This window comes from Ptychodera flava, chromosome 8 (genome assembly GCF_041260155.1).
Source record: "Ptychodera flava strain L36383 chromosome 8, AS_Pfla_20210202, whole genome shotgun sequence".
NCBI classification, from domain to species: Eukaryota; Metazoa; Hemichordata; class Enteropneusta; family Ptychoderidae; genus Ptychodera; species Ptychodera flava.
Window position 1 is genome coordinate 4,030,845 of NC_091935.1, and position 15,255 is coordinate 4,046,099.

Sequence of the window (15,255 nt, forward strand, 5' to 3'; positions counted from 1 at the left end):
CCATCCCAAAGTATTACATACATCCTCTAGGCAAATTCAAGACAGCTGTACTCTAGCCCTTTCCATATGTCGCTCATACTGCCATGAACGAATCTCTAGAGGGCGCTATACCGTCAGCCGCAACACGTTCAAACCTGGCAAACGTGAGACTGATGCTCCCAGGCAGTAGAGTGAAGCTGTCACTGGTGGACCATTAACGGGGAAATTACCATTAGAAATCAAAAGGGAGCGAAAAAATGAGTCTCTTAATCACTAATAATTCACAAAATGTCTTTTGCATCAGGGAGTTGTAGCGAGGCCAAATGTGGGTGATGTTATATTAACACATGCTGTAAAAAGGTTTGGGTGCAGATGGATTAACATATACACAGTATGAACTTTAAAATGATAACAAAATGTGAAACTTTACAGACACCCAAGTTAAAAGGAAAGAATGTCATAAAAGTGAGAGAAGGATTTTGAAAGTTATTGTAAAGCACTGTTCCACGTATTGACTCATCACTTAATACAGGGCACATGCTAGTTTTAATTGTACAGTGCACGATTTTCATGCTCACAAATGGTTGGTTAAAGGGATACAGTCGTCAAAACTGCACTCAAAGGTTGTATGGGACCAATACGACCAATGCAAACACTGTACCCAAGGTACTATGGTGATCGATGAATGTTAAAACATGGCTGTCATAATCTACATCATATAATTTAAATGTCGCAGCTATGATGATGAGGTGCATCTAGATATCGTGCACAAAATATATTGCTTGTAAACAAGATACTCGCACAGGTGCAGTTCCGACGACTCTTTCCCTTTAATTGAGTTGTACACAGTTTGATATATTTGGCTGATCTTGTACACATTGGATTAGGTACTGTGATTACATCTGCCATTGATTTGTAAATTTTCTGCTTTATCATCAGCATTTTTCATTGCATCATTTTCTCTTTTCTAAAACAAATCATATTCAAATTGAAGTCCTGTAGTCATTGAATGACATTATGAAACACTTCGTAAGAATTTTGTTTAAAAAAGTCAAACTTGAGAAAAATCAACTGCCAATATTGTTTTTTTCCAAATGGAACTAAGAACCTTTATTGCACTAACAGAAGAAAAAGAACTAAAAGTTAAGGATCTGCATCATGGAAAGCCAAGGTGATGCCATTCTCCGCCTATTATAGATAATCAAAATCATCAAAAAGTAATTCCTTGGAGATGTGATTCCTTCACAGCATTTTGACATCAAGCCTTGTTGAAACCCATATTACTTCAAAAACATATTTATCTTTTCAATACAATTTCAATGAAAGTGAAAATATCAAAAAACTGTATCCTGATATAGAGAAAATGCCTGATTCATAAAGCAGCACATTGAAAATACACCAATTGAAACTAAGTAGAACATCTTTCTTATCGCAAGATATTTGGATATTCAGATGCTCTATCTGGAAACATCAATGCAGAAATTATATATTTGAATTGTCATCCTGATGACCAGTTTGATGGTTCCCTTTTGTCCTGGTTGATGATTATTCTTTGTGTTTTTTACCAGTAACAACTAAGCAGTGCTTTTTAAAACATCTTGGCATGACAATTTATTTATCTCACATACGTGGGCCAATAGTTCATGATGTGCACATACTATGTATCTTGATATGTCATTGGGACACTAAGATGATCCATGGATCCAGTGAAAGTGGAATACATGCAAAAGGACAAACTCCACAGAAAACGGGAACTGTCAACCACCATGTCTTTGTAAATGTTTGACTGTGAAAGAGATTCTGAAAGGGTTGCTGATACATAAACTGGAATTACAAACATTTTAATGACCTTATTCACCAAAAGTTTTTTTTCTGAGAAAAGAACAAGTGTGTTTCCTTTTCTTTTTGCTTCTTTGAGTTGAGTAGCATTGAAAATTAACCACAGCGACATTGTATCAGAAGACATAAAACTTGCACGGAACGACTTTCCAGTTTTTTTTCCATCTTGCCTTGTCTTTTCAATGGTTTGCGGCATTTCTTTACGGAAACAACAAGCCTTGTGTGAATGACACCCCCCCCCCCCAAAAAAAAAAACAAATCAATAATATTTTTCAAAAATTATAAGACATTACACACACTGGAAAATTTTTCAAGATCCTTGCTTTGTGTGGTAATTCAGTACTGCTTCCCTTAGAGATGGACCAGACCATTACATCTCAGGGAGGATGGTAAAAATGGATGAAATCTGCAGAGCAAAAATCCTAAAAAAGTTGCTGTTTTTGGAAAAATAACTGAAAATCGGCCAAAAAGAGTACAGGAATTTTTGAAACAGAGGTATGCTGCATGAAATCATAAAACCAGACCATAAACTAAATTATCATATTCCCCCTAAATCAGGTCACGGATATTCGACAAGGAATAAAAGCTTGGTTAACTTTAAAATCCGCACAAAACGTAAAGAATCAAGCCCAATAGTCTACTGCATTAAACTACTCCAGAGTTCATGATTCTCTGTCCTGTGTTGAGCTGTTGTGAATGTTGGTTTTGTCAAATTTCTGTTGTGTCTATTTTGATGTCTTGTCGTCGTTGTTGTTTTTTAATTTTTCAAATTCTTTTAGGGGGTTTTTGGTGCTCGTTTTTGAAATTACCAGTTGATGTCTTGCTTCCTTGGGAGGTCTTTTTCTTGTAGTTTTTTTTAGTGATGTACTGTAAATTTTTTATTGACTGTGTTGTAAACTCATTTTATTTGACCATTTTGGGTCACAATTTGAGTATTAATAAACCATAATAATAATAATAATAATAATACCAAATCCAACAATGAAATCAAAATACAAAATGGTGAACTTTTTGGAATGAGAAAAGAAAATGTTCAAGTAGCATTTCTCAAAACCCCCCTCTCAAGATCCAATGGTCTATTCCCTAATGCTCCTGTGTGCAATGAATAAATTTGAGACTGAAAATACACCTCTGAAAGTACAGTTTTTAAAACACAGAAATTTACATGCGACAGAAATACAGCATTCCTGCATGGCCTTAAAACAGCATTTACTAATTTGTGGAAACCCCACAGTGCTGAAAACACACCCTGTTGGACTTGACACTTTTGTAGAATTTGTTATTCTTGTTTTCAACAAGAAAAACCAAATGACGCAAAACTTTCCAGAATAAAAAGGAAAATTATGTCTAAGATATACTTTCAATATAACATGCAAATTGTGGGAAAGTTATCTACGTATTTAGATATCTAAAGTTTATTTGTTATTGTGAGAGGAGGCAGGGTTTCTAAATATGACTCAGGAAGGCGCCCTCTAGTAACCCACTAAGATTGAAGCTGCCAGTGAGGGCTCACTTCACTTTTATCACTTCTGTTGGCACTGATGACAAAGATGACAATTGGTTGCATCCTTACAAAATATATGCAAGAAACCCAAACCTAAATATCACCTTTTGAAAGCTTACTCCTAACACAACAGTGAACAGCTGATAGTGTGTTATAAAAAGAACACTGAAATTGATATTTGCATTCAAGATGTCACCTGATATTTCCTAACACACATATTATATCCATTTTACTATGCCTAATTAGTGTTAACATAAGACAGGAAGGCTAACAGATTGCAATAATGCATTCTAGGGCGGCCAAATTGTTCGGAGGAATTAAAGAATACAAATTTAATTACTAATAAGTAACACACCTATTAAAAGTGACATTACAAATATGCTTTATCCTCAAGGTACATCTTCTGTACATTTCAGATCATGTGCATGGTGCTGAGCAAATATAATCTCTTCTAGATACGGTTGACATTTCTGTACAATTGTAAGACAAACTTATCGTTTCCAATTTAAAAATCCAATTGACTCTGTTTTCATGTAAATTTCCCTTAATCATCAATTTGTACACAATTTTCAAGTTGTAAAAATATACCAACCTGCTGAGGCACTCTTAATTATCACCAAATTTTTTTCTATGAAATTTCAAAAAAATGTTGATTGACACTAACCTTGCCGAAGCTATCATTTGCATAAGTACATATTAATCATACTTTACAAGATAACCAATCAAATTGCTATTATGTAAATCAATGTAGGTTATGCTGAATATACCTTACAGGGCACAGATCGTCAGTTACATTTCTGCAGTGTCATCAACAACCCTTTTACCAAAGAGTCACTGTGATGGCCAGCTTTGACCTTTGACCTTGGTGGAATCAAGGTTTCCTCACTTACTGTAGATGAAAATAACACACAATCCAGCTCCGACAGCTGTAAGTGATAATAGGGCAATCTCCAACAGATATTGTAGAGAGGTGTGGACTACAGTTTGACCAATAGCCACACTAATCTCTGCTGCAGGCGACATTTTACACCCTCTTTTCGGGTGTTGTGTATTTTCTATGATATACATTTTCTATCTTTTTCATATAATGTTTCGAACCAAAAAAAATAAGATAAATAAAACTACACTGGTTTCATTATTGATCCTCAAATCCATGAACACTTGTAAAACATAGATCTTGCTCTAAGTTGCATAGATGTGAATCAAAGATTCAAGATAGCTACTCTTATGGCTGCAATGTTTGTAGACACCATTATCAAAAGTTATGGAAGATTATGAATTGTTTTCACAAGTGTATAGAAAGTGCTATCTCTCACCGGACAGCTCCTCATCTGAGATGTCTGCCATGTGTATTGAGCCAACTGGGCTTCCAGAGGACTGAAAGAAGACCAGTCCAGAATATTTAAATTTGCCTGCAGCTGTGATTGGTGGGGGCGCATGATCAACTCTCTTGCTAGGTTAGAATAATCCAAGCCGTGCTACAATCTCTGTGATAAGCCTGATAATAGGGATATTTGCGGTTGCAGGTTTGTAATTAAATATAGCTGCACTGGGCAACATTGAACACTGCTGCTGCTAAAAATTTGGACAAATTTCGTCAGTGATGTATGCGTAACTGTTGTTGCAGCTTGTAGTTTGAGTTGCTAACATCTATTCTTGTGTTCATCATAACATTGTCAGTTACCTATGAAAGTATTTTGCCCTTCTTGCGTGGATAATTTCAAAAAATGTAATCAGAATTTTGTTGACAAATATTTATTTTTACATATTAATGTAAGAAAAATGTCATTTTCAAACAGCTGTATAGGGATACAAAACATGTGTACGTGTGTACTGTTCTGTTACTCAGATTCTGTCACTTTCTCTTACTGATTGTTAAGCTACTTTAAGTGGTTGGCCGGGTCAAATGGTGAAATGCAATGTTTGCAGTGCCACATACATGCCACAGTATCAGGAATGACCTCTCAAAACACTTATACTAATATCAGGTACTGTAAAATAAAATGATGCTGGTGAATGTGGCAACTCTGTGATATGCAAATGATTGCATGGGGACCAATGTCTTGCAAATGCATACACTGACAACCTTGGCCCAGTAAAGGCACTTTAGAAAGACTATAGTAGAGTTTTGCCAAGATTGCCGCTGTAAATCAGTAAATGTGACCGGTGTTTCTCTTTGTCATTCTACAGCAACCCTGTAAGGTAATGACAACTATATTAACAAAAGTTATAAAGGCATTTAAACCTAATTGCCAAAACGCTTGGAGGAAAACACTGCACCAGCTCAAACAACCTTGCCTACACAGGGGAACTGAGGGTACAGCATTCCAAGACTGGCCAACACAAATATGGCCAGACTGGAATTCTCACACATGCACTGGTCCTATTGTTTTAAATGTGTAAATTAACTAAGCATCTGGCTTAAAATGACCACTTCTACACTTTGCCCTTGACCTTGAATTTGTTTCGTTAGATTCAGATTCATGTGATACTGAGGAATTGCTGGCACTCATGGTGTCGCTGGAAAAGCTAAGGAAGAGCCGAAAAGTGATTTAAAACAAATCAAATATTGTCACTGAACACAATAGTATGTTCATATCTGGCAAGACAATTGAATTCCATTCCATGAGGTATCCTGACAATCTCCAATGGTTAAATACCAGATTAAAGAGACAACAGGAAGGCAGCATATAGTTATTTGTTGAAGGAAAGTTAAAAAAACTGTAAGTGCACAAAAATTCTGCTGACGACAAGGCTGCCTGAGTGGCTACACTACTCTCAATTTGTTTCACTGATAAATCTTTGTCTCCACATTGACAGTGTATGGTCTCTTGTTTATGGATGCATTGCACTATACAGTATTAGGTATGTCTATTACATCTGAAAAAAACTACCTATGAGTTGTTTATGTTTGTTTGGGGAAAAAAAATTGATGTGAAATGACACGGCATTCTGCCTTGTTAGTAAAAAGCTACTCATGTCTGCTTCATGCAGCAAGGCAGGCATGTTAAAACAGAATTATGTCCATAAATACTGTACAGAAATCAAGACTGTTAAATACCTGCTATACATGAAACCTGACGTGCTTGTCAACTTCTTGCAGCATTTGGAATTGCAAGACGATAAAAAAACAGTAACACTCTGTAACAGTGTCATTTTGGCACTATAACGGAAAAATTTCTTCCATTTCTCTATCTATTTTCCAAACAACTGTACGTAAATGAGGAGCAATTTTACATTTGTACAGCAATTTACTTCTTGGATTCTGTGCATATTCAGATATATACGTATTTGTTTTCTGACTGTTGTTAAAAGTACCAACAAACCACTCCTACTGATACAAGTGTCATAGTTGTCTTTGCAGTAGGCTACACATTCATAAGCTGGTCATTGTACACAAACTGTGGTGTCGCTCGCCTCCTCCTGAATGGGTTCATCCAGCAAAGGATCGTTCCACTTCCCCACACATTCCGGAATGATTCATATGCTGTCAATTTTCCCCTTCCATGGGAATGCTTTGGCTCCCTGTGAAAATAAACAAATTTACCCGATGAAGAGTTAAAGAAAATGCTTCTTGAGGTGACACAAATCAAGGGATTCAAGTCCTTGGTCAGGTTTCTGGCAAAACTGCCCAGGGACAGGAATGGCCACTAGAGGGCGCACAGCTAAGGGCATTTGAGATCATATGAAATATCATGCACAACTCCACCTCAAAGATCTCAGACATCAGCTGCTGAACAGCAAACAGCACATGCCTGATGATTTGGAACTGTTTACAATGTATATTGCAAAATTCCAAGGACAAGGTAACACAAACCTAAATGTTAACAGCCAGGAAATCATTTACACAAATCTCAAGCAGAAAGTGAAATACCTGATATTGTACAGCATGGATGTGCCGTGGTGGCTGAGGTGTGTGAACTGGAAAAAACGGACCAATGGAATGGGTGTGGGGAAAATTACACAATACATGATTTGTGCCATTCTATATAACCGTATTACAAAGGTATAATTCATAAATGGTTTTCTCTCATCTTCTGGGGAGGTCTACCATATGTTCATTAAGGTAGTGACTCAGTTTCGTTGACACATATTTTCAATCAAAAGTTTCACATAGAAAACAGGGTCTCACACCCAACATGTGGTACATTTTCTAATAGGTCTATATTTGAAGAAGGTAAAAATTTTGTTTAGTTGTCAAAACATGCATTGGTATGTTTGTTTAAGTCAAAAACATGTGATTTTGAATTTTTTCACTTAAAAGAGTATAAGTAAGAATTGGCAGCACCCCTAAGTGATCTGTTAACGGCACTAGACAGCTGGATATACAGGGGGAAAACCGTGTTTTGGATTTTTGAAATTCGCTTTTGTTTCTGCACAGTGAGCCTTCGAAGTGTGAACTGTCGGATTTTCGCATAAATTATCAGCTTTTGTTCACGTTTGTCTAGTTATCGTCACTTCAGGGGGGTTTATCAAAAATCTAAGACACGGTTTTTCAGTCTATTCATGAAGTGTTAGCATGCGAAGAATCGGGGAAATCCGCCCACGCGTCGCCGACTTACACTCATTTGAAGGTGCGCATACATAGCAAAAATCGGAACTGAGAAAATCGACGATTTGTGTAAACGTCCCATTTTTCACACAAAATCGCCGAAAAAAGTCGGATTTTTGTGCGTTTCAAAAAAAATTATTCGATCTGGGTCTAGGTTAATATTGGGCATCAGGTTAGAGAATTTCTGACAAGTCCTAAACATTAGCTCGCCTAAAAATGATGAAAATTGTGCGTAGAAACGTGAGGCTGGTCAGCGTAAGCGGTGGGTACTATTTACACGATAAACACTAGAAAGATAATTCAGGGCATAATCTGTTTGTCAAATACGTATCTAGCTTATAATTATATTAACTGTACACTGTTTGGTAACGGTTAGAGTCTGGTTACAAGACGAGAAAAGTTTTAAAAATCATACAGCCGGAATGGTTTACAGGTCTGCGTTCTGCCGACGACGCGCGCTCGCTCTCTAGCAAGCGCTCGACTTCCGGTCTCACAGCCCGTAATTTATGCACGTACCAAGTGTGAAATGGTTGCCCAGTTCATTTTAGTGCCGATTTTTGTGCCTATAGTACAAGACGTCACTTCCCGGCGTCACTTGCTTGCTTTCGGAGATGAGACGACCAACTCTCGATGCTCTAAAAAATTCTGTAGTTGAGAAGTTCAAGGAATGCGGGAAAGTCGCACTTGTTTTTGTGGTTTTCACATGTGATCTGCTGCAGTCCTTTTGCTCACCATAAAAAATGACCGGGTTTTCGTGCGCTATTTCGCTTTCCACTGTGACATGTACTATTATATGGCCTCGGGTATGAACCAAAATCAACTTCAGTTACACGTAAAAGCGATTCTTCATGACTTAAAATAAACGACTGAGGCGATACTCGACAGATTCACTCATTGTAAAATTGAAACGGCGACATATCGCGACACCCAGCGACACTCTCTTGACCACTGATAGAAATTGACAGGCAACGATCGTGAAGCGACGTTTCGCGTACGTTGCTGTGCTCTAGACCGACATAACAGTGTCGGATTGACAAATTAGACAAACCATGCTTCCTACATCCATGGACAAACTAAGTCCAAGATATGGGCTGCTGTTATAGAACCATATTTCCAGTGAAGATTAAATAGATTCTCTTTGGAATGCAGTGTAATCTATAGCCCGGCGTACGATGCTTTGTGTTCCGCTGCAGCTAATCGCCTCGCTCACCACAACCCTGCAAAGACCCGTACGTAGGGTCGGTGACTTCAAATCCATTTTGGGACTTGACGTAAAAAGCCAAATTACTGTCGAAATTCAGCGTTCTTGGGCCCAAGTCGTATCCCTGCCTACCTCAGCTACTCGATCGCTTCCAAAAATGCCAGTCTTTTATTCACTTTTCGTAAATAACCGTCGATGTCGGCAACTCTCTCGCTAGCCCTGTGTACGATGCTGTGTGTTAGCTGTAGCGGCTAACACACAACATCGCGTCCATCAGCTTTCCATTTTGCTTCTTCGGCCCCCGTTTGCGTTTTCTACACTGCTTATACTGCCGGCAGTCATCAGTCATGTTGGATAGCGTCTCTTATGAAGACGTGCGCGCATGCGCAACATGGTGCGTAAAAATTTACATAATCTCCTCAAGGTATAACGATAACGCTGACAGTAATCCGGACCGTTAAAACAAAAAGAAAATAATACCTCGCGCAGTGGTTAGAAGGCCGTTGTTTTCACTAAAATTTAAGACATTTTTTCAGTACAATGTTACCTCACAGTTTTCTCTAATAAAAAGATCATATTTCAGGGGTTCAGAATATGAATAATCACAAAATCGCTAAAATTTACAAAGGAACCCGAGTCACTACCTTAAATGCCAGTCTTGGACCTCTCATTGGTTTTGATGTACACTATGTTGCCCTTGGGGGCAGCACAGCACACACTGAAACACAGGAGCAGTCCTAGACTAGCAAGTGCCAGAATAGTTTGAAAGAATCTAGTAAAATGTAAATAGGTAATGTCATGGTGGTCGTGTGGAATCTCATCTTGTGCAAAACAAACCTCGCCTGATAAACTGATGTACAGAGCAATGAAATCTACACACAAAGAGAAATAAATAGGGTGAAAACAAAAAAGCCTTGGATACAGCCACTGTAATTTTTAAATGATGTGTTGACAAGGAGATATCACAAGGTATCAAGTCTCTGTAGAGAATGAACCACCCACATTCTTGGGATAAAGAGAAACTTTAAAGATAACACGGAGAATGCCTTATCATGCACTGCATCAGTCATAAACATGGTAATGAGAACTACGAACATGCCATTTCAGATGAGGATCTGACGGACTGTCTGATATCAGACCAACTAATCAGATAGCACAAAATGAACAGCTGCACTGGGAAAAGTATAATGTAACAAACGCTGACGTAAAATAGGCATGTATTAGTTTCAGCATCCACCTGAAGTCTCTTTCCTACATTAGGAAAGGAATGTCACTCCGACCTTGGCCCACATCTTTGAAAGTATCATGTCGATAGTCAGATGTGTCCTATTTACATGACCTCATTTTTCCCTGAAATATGAGTGGGAAAAGGTGTAGTTTTCCCTTGTAAGTCAACGCCCTTTTATTCCAGACTTACTAAGACATTTCACAGCTGTTTTGTCATCATTCACACTCATGGTACAATCCCAATAGGACTGTTTTTAACCGTGAAAACAAATTATACCAACTGCAAAATCACAACAAGCATAGAATTATTTAAGAAAGTTTATTTTAGACAATGTAGTTATGTATTTCATTATAGTAAAAACTAAGCTGCAACCAGCAAACCACGTTATTACTAGATCACATCACAGTCAACAATCATGTACATACGGCACATGACAATCACAGACACATTTCCAAATTGAAAACCTGTCTCGCTTCCACACAATCACTTTGAAGCAAAATTACTTTAAGTTTAAAGCTAAGTCATTGTGAGGATTTTTGTACAGTTCTAGAAATGTCCTGCCAATACTGGTACAAAATGAACTGTCTCCTTTTTCGCTTAAAGTGCCAGTAACAGTGACTTTTGCCAATTATTTTACTATTTTTTGTATGTCAACTACTCTCTATAGCATGTTGACATACACAGAATTCAGTTTGTCAACTCAGCCTGTATATGAGTAGACCATATTATAATTGTTGACAAGTGAATTCTGGTCCACACTAGAATTTCAATTTCAATAATAGGGTTGGACTCTAAACATACTCTACACATATCCACGTAGACTGTCGACAGTCCCTTGTGTCTTTTCTGTCTCTTATTGGTATAATCTCTTGCACATACGATGGTGGGGAATCGCAAGCAAAGCGTCAAAGGCACGAGCCACGAGTGCCAAGGGCACAAGGGACCATTGTCTTCTGCTGCACACTCAACGACAACAACAGGGAAAACCCAGTTGTAACCTAACGCATAGGAAATGATCGACAGGTGAAGCAAGTCGCAGGTCACTGGTCACGGAATGGCAAGCTGGAAACAGAACCAATCAAACATGGCAACTGCAAATTTCTTCCTTTGCCGTCTGCCCTGTTCTCAATGTCATATCTCATGAATAATTAACAGCAATCCAAGTCCTGCAACAGACAACAGTCCCTTGTGTCAACGTATGCTTTCAGGATGACCAGCTCGCGCCTTTGGCACCACACTTGCGATTCTCCCACCGTTGTATGTGCGAGGGACTACACCAATAAGAGACAGAAAAGGCACAAGGGACTGTCTAATATCCACTCTGTGTTGACAAGTTTTACACTGTTTTTTTTAACATGCTTTGGGGAACAGAACAAGAATTTGCTTTTGATATACAGAACAGAATAATGAAAAAAATCATCAAAAACTTACAACTACTGGCCCTTTAAAAGAGCATGAGTGATTCTGGAAATCTCTTCATTGACAAGATTCTGCAGTGTTAAACGGTAAATATCATAATTTAAAGTGGTACTTTCTCTAAGTAAAACTTTTAATATATCTTATCCAGAAATTATAGGTTGATGAAATCAAATTCATAACAAAATGGTTTCAGAGCACAACCCTAAGAGTTCCATGCCTCATGACTATATCTAATTTTGGGCTAATGTGCAGCATCTCAGAAGCTGTTATCCAAATGGTTGGCTGAATTTTGCCACTATCACTGAATTATACACAACAGACCCCCTAAGTTGCTGTAAATAGTGACAATCGACCAATCAGGTATGCACCACTGGGTTCAGAGAGCAACCATAACCTCTAGCTCAGATTACAACAGAGCCAGTGATAGCAACCATACCCCCTAGCTCAGATTACAATAGAGCCAGCGATGAACATTTGATTATTGGAATATGAAATGCACTGTGCCATCGAACAAATTCAAACTTCTCTGAACCAGCCATCAGGTTTTTTAAGAGATGTAAAATACTTTAAATGCGATGAAAAGACAATATCACTGTTAAAGAACAAAAACAAAGCATGATTTCTGACTTACTCTTTCAGATATGAACACTTCCACTGAAATGCATTTGACACAAATTGCTGCTTACCGTCATTCTTGCTAAATCTATCTTTTTCTAATTTGAGCAATGTGTTGTCATACATTTGACTAAGTTAGCACTGTCCTATTTCAGTGAAAGCTAGCTAAGCTACATGTACTTATTTCTATTGATTTCACACAGAATGGGAACTATAATTAATTTTTATGGTTGTACATTTTGAGACCTGAATCACCTTTATTAACTTAAAAAAATAGTTTACAGTGTAAAGTTTAGGCGAAAGCTTAAACTTTGCATTTTTGTGGCAAATATTACCTCTAAAATTCCTTCACCAGCCCTCCAATGTTACTATCAGTGAAATCTTTATGTAGAAAATTTTTGGCTAATCTATTTGGTTGAATCAATTTTTTTTAGTCTATTATTGATACAGTGTTTTCAAATGGAATGACAAATTTAAATAACAATGTATTACTTGCATATTATTTTGTCATGAAAATGTATTCTTTTGTATGGCTATTAATATATGACTAGATTGCTTGAAAATCAGAGGGGTGGCCCATCCCGAAGAAACCCTTGTTGAGAACCCTGAAATATGAAGCAATTTGAAAGATTTTTTAATTAATAGAGTTACTTTGTTGATGCCCTTTGATAGTTTTTTTTAAACCAACAAAAATCGATTTCGTACAGGTACATTCAAGTGGCACTGCTGCAGGAACCCTTCATCAACGTGTCTTAAATAATATTGCTATACGATATTATACATTGAATGAACGATAGTCTAGCGACTCATTTTCAAAATATTTTCATAAAGTAGGACATTGAAGCAAAAGGCATTCCTCGCGACGAAGCTATGCAAATGGCACATGGCCAGTGAAGACCAACGCGAAGCGCGAATCGTGACTTGGCACCACAACTAGATTTTGCTTGGAAAGAATCCATTGGCAATGATTCCAACAAACAACCGTCCTATCTATTTCATCTCTAAGAATCTAAAATGTTTAGAGATAAAATCGGCCTTGTTTTTTATTTTAATTCCAGACATACACCTGTTTGCAAGCAATCAAACGGATAATGTTACTCAGCCTCGACAAAAACTTGCCATCATCTGTGATCTTAATGGCACCAAAACAACTTTTTCTCACGTGCTGGAGAATATTAAACAGGATACTGACTCAGAGAACATTATTCTCCACTTGTCAAATGCCAGCAAAGCCTTCAGCCTAGGCTTTGCCATCGAAAGTTGAATGCACTATTCGGCAAGTATACTATATAGAAAGAAATAAAATAAGAACTGGGGAAAGTTGAATGGAAGAATGGTGCAGATGGCAGTAGGATCAAAGAAATACCAACTCTCGTCATGTGAAAGTCACTTTGTTTTCCTACTCTGTATACTGACAATTTACGAATGAAAATTTGAGTTGCAAGTACCTCTGTATCATTTGAAAGAGAAATACAAAAATTTCTTGCAGAAATGGAAGAATGGTGCAGACGACTGGGAAACTAAAGGAATACTATCTCTCCTTAGGTGACCGCACTGTTTCCCTGTTCTGTACACGGACAATTTCCTTGGTGTACACACCCTTTGTAATTGGTTATGTTCATCAGCATGGTGAAATATTCATGAATATGCAAATATGGTGGTGATTGTGCATACAATTTGCATGGTTGAATATTCAAATTCATATCAAAATTACCATAACCTGTGAACAAAGAGTGATACTTACTCATCTGGCTCACCATACTGACCATAATGGTAGTACTTAGCACTCTCAATAATTTGTTCTAGAGTTGTTCGGTTCTGTGAAAAAGAATAACAGGGAGACAAATTTAGTGGTTGATGTACTAAATATGTTAAATTGATAGTTGCGTGACATGGCTCTGCAATAATATGTATCGTAAACATCAGACAAAGTAATATCACGCAAACCAAGCGTGTCCGATCCGATCATCCTCCTTCAAGAACTTCGGTGAAATGTTGGTTCGGTTTCTGATGATATCTGCCTGAATACGCAAAGTTTTCCTGAGCTGCCCAAGGAAACAAATGAATGACAAAAATTACATGATTATCTATCACTGACAGTGGGTTATCATCATCATGTCTGTGCAAAAAATTGTCATTTTTGATAAAAATTGTGAAAAAACTCTAAAGTACGTAATATGCAAATTTGATGCTAATCTGAATAAAATGTAAATATATGAAAATATGCTGACCATGGAATCTGTCATTTGAAGAGAAAGCTTAAAAGATTCTGAGACATTTAGTACAGAGTTATGACAAACTAACCCCTAGAGAGACTGGGAGTAGATGCACTTGATAAATTCTGAAGGCTAGGCTCACTTACCAAATATATATTTACAACTTGTGTGACAAATTGGCTGAAGCATATCAACAAAAGAGTAATGTCCAGAACAAATGCAAGGTACATGAACCATCTTGAATGCTTAAACATGAAATTGTTCTGAAATTAAAAAAAGAAGAAATCAAAATATGAGATATAAAAGAGGTAATTGTGTTTTGATCAGGCACATGGAGGCAATCAAATGCTGCAAATTTTTGCCCTTTTACACCCACTTAACAGTACGTGGTTACACAGATTCTGTTGAAAACAACTGGAATGTACCAAAGTACAGAGGTGGAAGTTTAACCCTTTCATCACAATAGTTTGGCCTGAGCCTATTGTTATCGACAATGTTCGTGGGCAAGTTTACATATAATTAGGGAAGATCAGGTAAGTTGAGTGACACAGTAACACCAAGTTAGTCTACTTGACCTTTTCAAAGTGATAGAAGAAATGTAAGTATGACAGCAAAAATAAAATTATTTTGCATGTATTTGTTTTCACAACTGATGGTCCTTTCAGCACTGTTGGTTAGCACTCTCTGAATTTTTTGTTTTTT

At 37.4% G+C, this 15,255-nt stretch overlaps 1 protein-coding gene across 5 annotated transcripts in view; it reads right to left on the bottom strand.

The window, feature by feature from the left end:
• Window positions 1-1,804: 1,804 nt before the first annotated feature.
• Window positions 1,805-15,255, bottom strand: part of LOC139138232 (palmitoyltransferase ZDHHC21-like) — a 34,019-nt gene continuing 20,568 nt past the window's right edge. For all 5 annotated transcript variants that reach the window (XM_070706518.1, XM_070706520.1, XM_070706519.1 and 2 more), the window contains exons 6-8: window positions 14,700-14,816; window positions 14,082-14,155; window positions 1,805-6,847 (exon numbers count right to left, since the gene is read on the bottom strand). In XM_070706518.1, the coding sequence (XP_070562619.1) occupies window positions 6,691-6,847; window positions 14,082-14,155; window positions 14,700-14,816 (348 nt within the window). In that variant the 3' untranslated portion in view covers window positions 1,805-6,690. The remainder of the gene's footprint in view (window positions 6,848-14,081; window positions 14,156-14,699; window positions 14,817-15,255) is intronic.